Source organism: Lactuca serriola, chromosome 2 (genome assembly GCF_051521515.1).
Source record: "Lactuca serriola cultivar US96UC23 chromosome 2, Lser_US96UC23_V15, whole genome shotgun sequence".
NCBI classification, from domain to species: domain Eukaryota; kingdom Viridiplantae; phylum Streptophyta; class Magnoliopsida; order Asterales; family Asteraceae; genus Lactuca; species Lactuca serriola.
This window is the reverse complement of record NC_136409.1, coordinates 196,138,679-196,141,984: the sequence shown is the minus strand read 5'-3', so window position 1 is coordinate 196,141,984 and position 3,306 is coordinate 196,138,679. Positions and strand designations below refer to the sequence as shown.

Genomic DNA, 3,306 nt, shown 5'->3' with positions numbered 1-3,306 from the left:
ACCTGGATAAGCACATGACACGCGGTTCGATATTTTACCTCCTCAGTCCTTTCACTCTCAATCAACCTCTCTCATTATTCGTTGCCTTCTCTATCCCCAATCTTATCCCCTACCCACGTTGACCTGTTCACCCTTCCTCACACATCACACGTGAGGGTTAATCCCGTCATTTCACCTCCGCCATTGTCACTATTTAAGCTTCCCTCCCTTTCCTTTCCCTCAACCCAAACCAACCACCCTCAGTCTCCCACATGAACGTAGAGTTTTGCAGACAAAAGTTAAAAGAAACAACCGAGCACACAGTTTAGAGTGTAAGTGTGTGAGAGATAGCTAGAGAGAAAGAAATGGGTACCTCATTGTTGATTACAGCTGTTTTAGTGTTGCTTGTCGGAACCGCCGTTAAAGGCTGTCCGCCGTCGGATAAGGCGGCGTTACTGGCCTTCAAAGCCGCCTTACACGAGCCTTACTTGGGCATCTTTAAGTCGTGGAAGGGTAACGACTGTTGTAAGAAATGGTACGGTATCAGTTGTGATCCGACTACCAAACGGGTTGCCGACATCAACCTCCGTGGAGAGTCCGAAGACCCGATTTTCCAGAAGGCTCATCGGACCGGGTACATGAACGGAACCATTTCTCCAGCTATTTGCAAGCTGACGAGGCTATCAAGTGTCATTATTGCTGACTGGAAGGGTATTTCCGGTATTATACCTCCATGTATCTCCTCTCTGCCGTTCCTCCGTATCCTCGACCTCATCGGAAACCAACTCTCCGGTGAAATCCCTTTCGATATCGGCAAACTCAGCCGTCTGACGGTTCTTAACATTGCCGACAACCGAATCACCGGTAGAATGCCCAGATCAATTGCTAATCTATCGTCGTTGATGCATTTAGATCTCCGAAACAACTTGATTTCGGGAACCATACCACAAAACTTCGGGAAGCTGAGGATGCTGAGTCGCGCGTTACTGAGCGGCAACAGGATCTACGGACCGATTCCATACACGATTTCTTACATCTACCGTCTCTCCGACCTCGATCTGTCGCTGAACAGGATCTCCGGACCTGTTCCTGAATCTCTAGGGAAAATGGCGGTGTTGGCGACATTGAATCTGGATGGAAACATGATTTCAGGTAAGCTACCAGCCACATTGATCAACTCAAGCATTAGCATCTTAAACCTTAGCAGAAACGCTATCGAAGGCAACATACCGGACGTGTTCGGGCCTAGATCTTACTTCATGATGATGGATTTGTCGTACAACAATCTGAAAGGACCGATCCCGAAGTCGATAGCGTCCGCGTCTTACATCGGACATCTTGATCTGAGTCACAACCATCTGTGTGGGGCGATTCCGGCTGGATCCTGGTTCGAGCACCTTGAAGCGGCATCGTTTGTTAACAACGACTGTTTGTGTGGAAAGCCTCTTAAATCTTGTTAACTAATAATCAGTTTAATTAATGATTCGCCGGCTATCTATGACAACGTTGACGGAAATTTGTCTTAGCTCCGATTCCGGTACTGGAAGTATGGGGAGTCCGTGCATATGATGCGATACTGCTAAAGGAGGGAGAAGATATTTGAATTTGATGACATTAATATATATGATAGTATGATATGGTGATGCTCCTAATTAATGCGTATCGATTAATTGTACCTATCTTGTTACAAATATTTTGATTATAAAATAGTAATTCTGTACCAGTAAGCTATAAATATGTTAAGGTAATGAAAAAAATTATTGGAAAATTAACCACGGCTCTCAATAGGGTAGTCTAATTTTTGTCTTAAGCAATACCACATAATAATTGTTTTATAGCGTTTTATATAGAATTAGGTGTGACATTCATTTATTACATGATTTTATTTAAAAAAAATTAAATATAAAATTTTAACAATTTGAAAAGTTTCAACTTATAAGAAAACTTTTATTTAAAAAAACATTACATATATAAAGTCTTTCTAATAAATACCTTACATATTAAATGATGAATTTTAATTTAGTAAAATGAAAATTATAATAAAATAACAAGTGTAAAATAAAAAATTCAAAAATTCTAGAAAATAACATGTGTCCACGTGAAGAAAAAGATGACATGTAACAAAAAAAAAATTTATTTATTAGTGAGGATACGGAAAAGACACGATACGATATCATGTTTTTTTCAAAAACATGAAAACGAATAATTTTAAACACGACACGACAAAAATAATATTATATAACTATTAGTTTATTTATTCATATTTAATCATACATAACACGATAAAAATGACAAACACGACAAACACATGCTCATTCGTTTCGATTTGTGAGCACGACACAACATTGTGTTTTTTTAAACTTGAAACAGACAAGAATTCGAATTTTGATTTTGTTCTGATTTCATTTCGTGTCGTATCATAAATTAACACAACTCAAATTAAGTAATCTAACCATATTAAACATATATACGAAAGAAAAATAACTAAAAAAAATTATTTTTAGCAAAAATTATCACTTGATCTATAATGGCCATTCCAGACAAAAAAAACATTATTTTTATAAAAAAAATAATAATAATAAATAAATAATAAAAACATTTCGGACCATATTTCCGGATTTCGGACCAATACTCTGGATTCCAGATTGGAATTTCAGATTCTGAAAAAAAAAAAAAAAAACTCCGTAATCTCAAAAACAACTCTTAAATCCGATGAACAATCTCGTAATTTCGAGAAAAAAATTCGTTTTTCCTTAAATCTAACAAAAAATTATAAAAAAAAACATAGTAACATAAACTATATATGTGTGTGTGTGAGAGATAGTATTACATAAATTTATACATTTTATTGAAAAACTGTGACATTAAATACTTCGAAATGTAGCATTCGGAATTCCAAAAAAATATATAAGGACTTTTTTGAAAAAAAAAATTAAAAATTAGAAAAAAAAAACTCTAGGATATGAAAAGTACTCTGGAATGAAAGCATTTTAGAAAAAATTATTATTTTTTCAAAATATTTCAAAGAAAAGATGTTTATTTAATTAATTTCCTAAAATGATTGCTCCATACCTCATTCTCACTTTAGGGGTAACTTTTTTTTTATGAGAAATTAAGTAATATAATCACAATTTAATGTTTATTTAGAAAAAAAAATGTTTTTAGCAAGAATAACAATTGGTCTAGAACAAGCATTTCGGACCAAGAAAAAACACTTTTTTCTGATAAAACATATACATTTTGGGCTGTCATTCCAGATTCCAGACCAACATTCTGGATCCCGAACTGAAATTTCGGATTTCGAAAAAAGTAAAATACATATAATAA

General features: G+C 35.1%; 1 protein-coding gene across 1 annotated transcript; it reads left to right on the top strand.

Moving 5' to 3' along the window:
• The first annotated feature begins 207 nt into the window (after window positions 1-207).
• LOC145087977 (uncharacterized) lies at window positions 208-1,702 on the top strand. Its single transcript, XM_079026146.1, has one exon. The coding sequence runs from the start codon at window positions 345-347 to the stop codon at window positions 1,437-1,439; it is 1,095 nt and encodes a 364-aa protein (XP_078882272.1). The 5' UTR covers window positions 208-344; the 3' UTR covers window positions 1,440-1,702.
• Window positions 1,703-3,306: the final 1,604 nt, after the last annotated feature.

Coding starts and splice junctions, on each gene's coding strand:
- LOC145087977 (XM_079026146.1), top strand. CDS start 345: ATGGGTACCTCATTGTTGATTACAGCTGTTTTAGTGTTGCTTGTCGGA.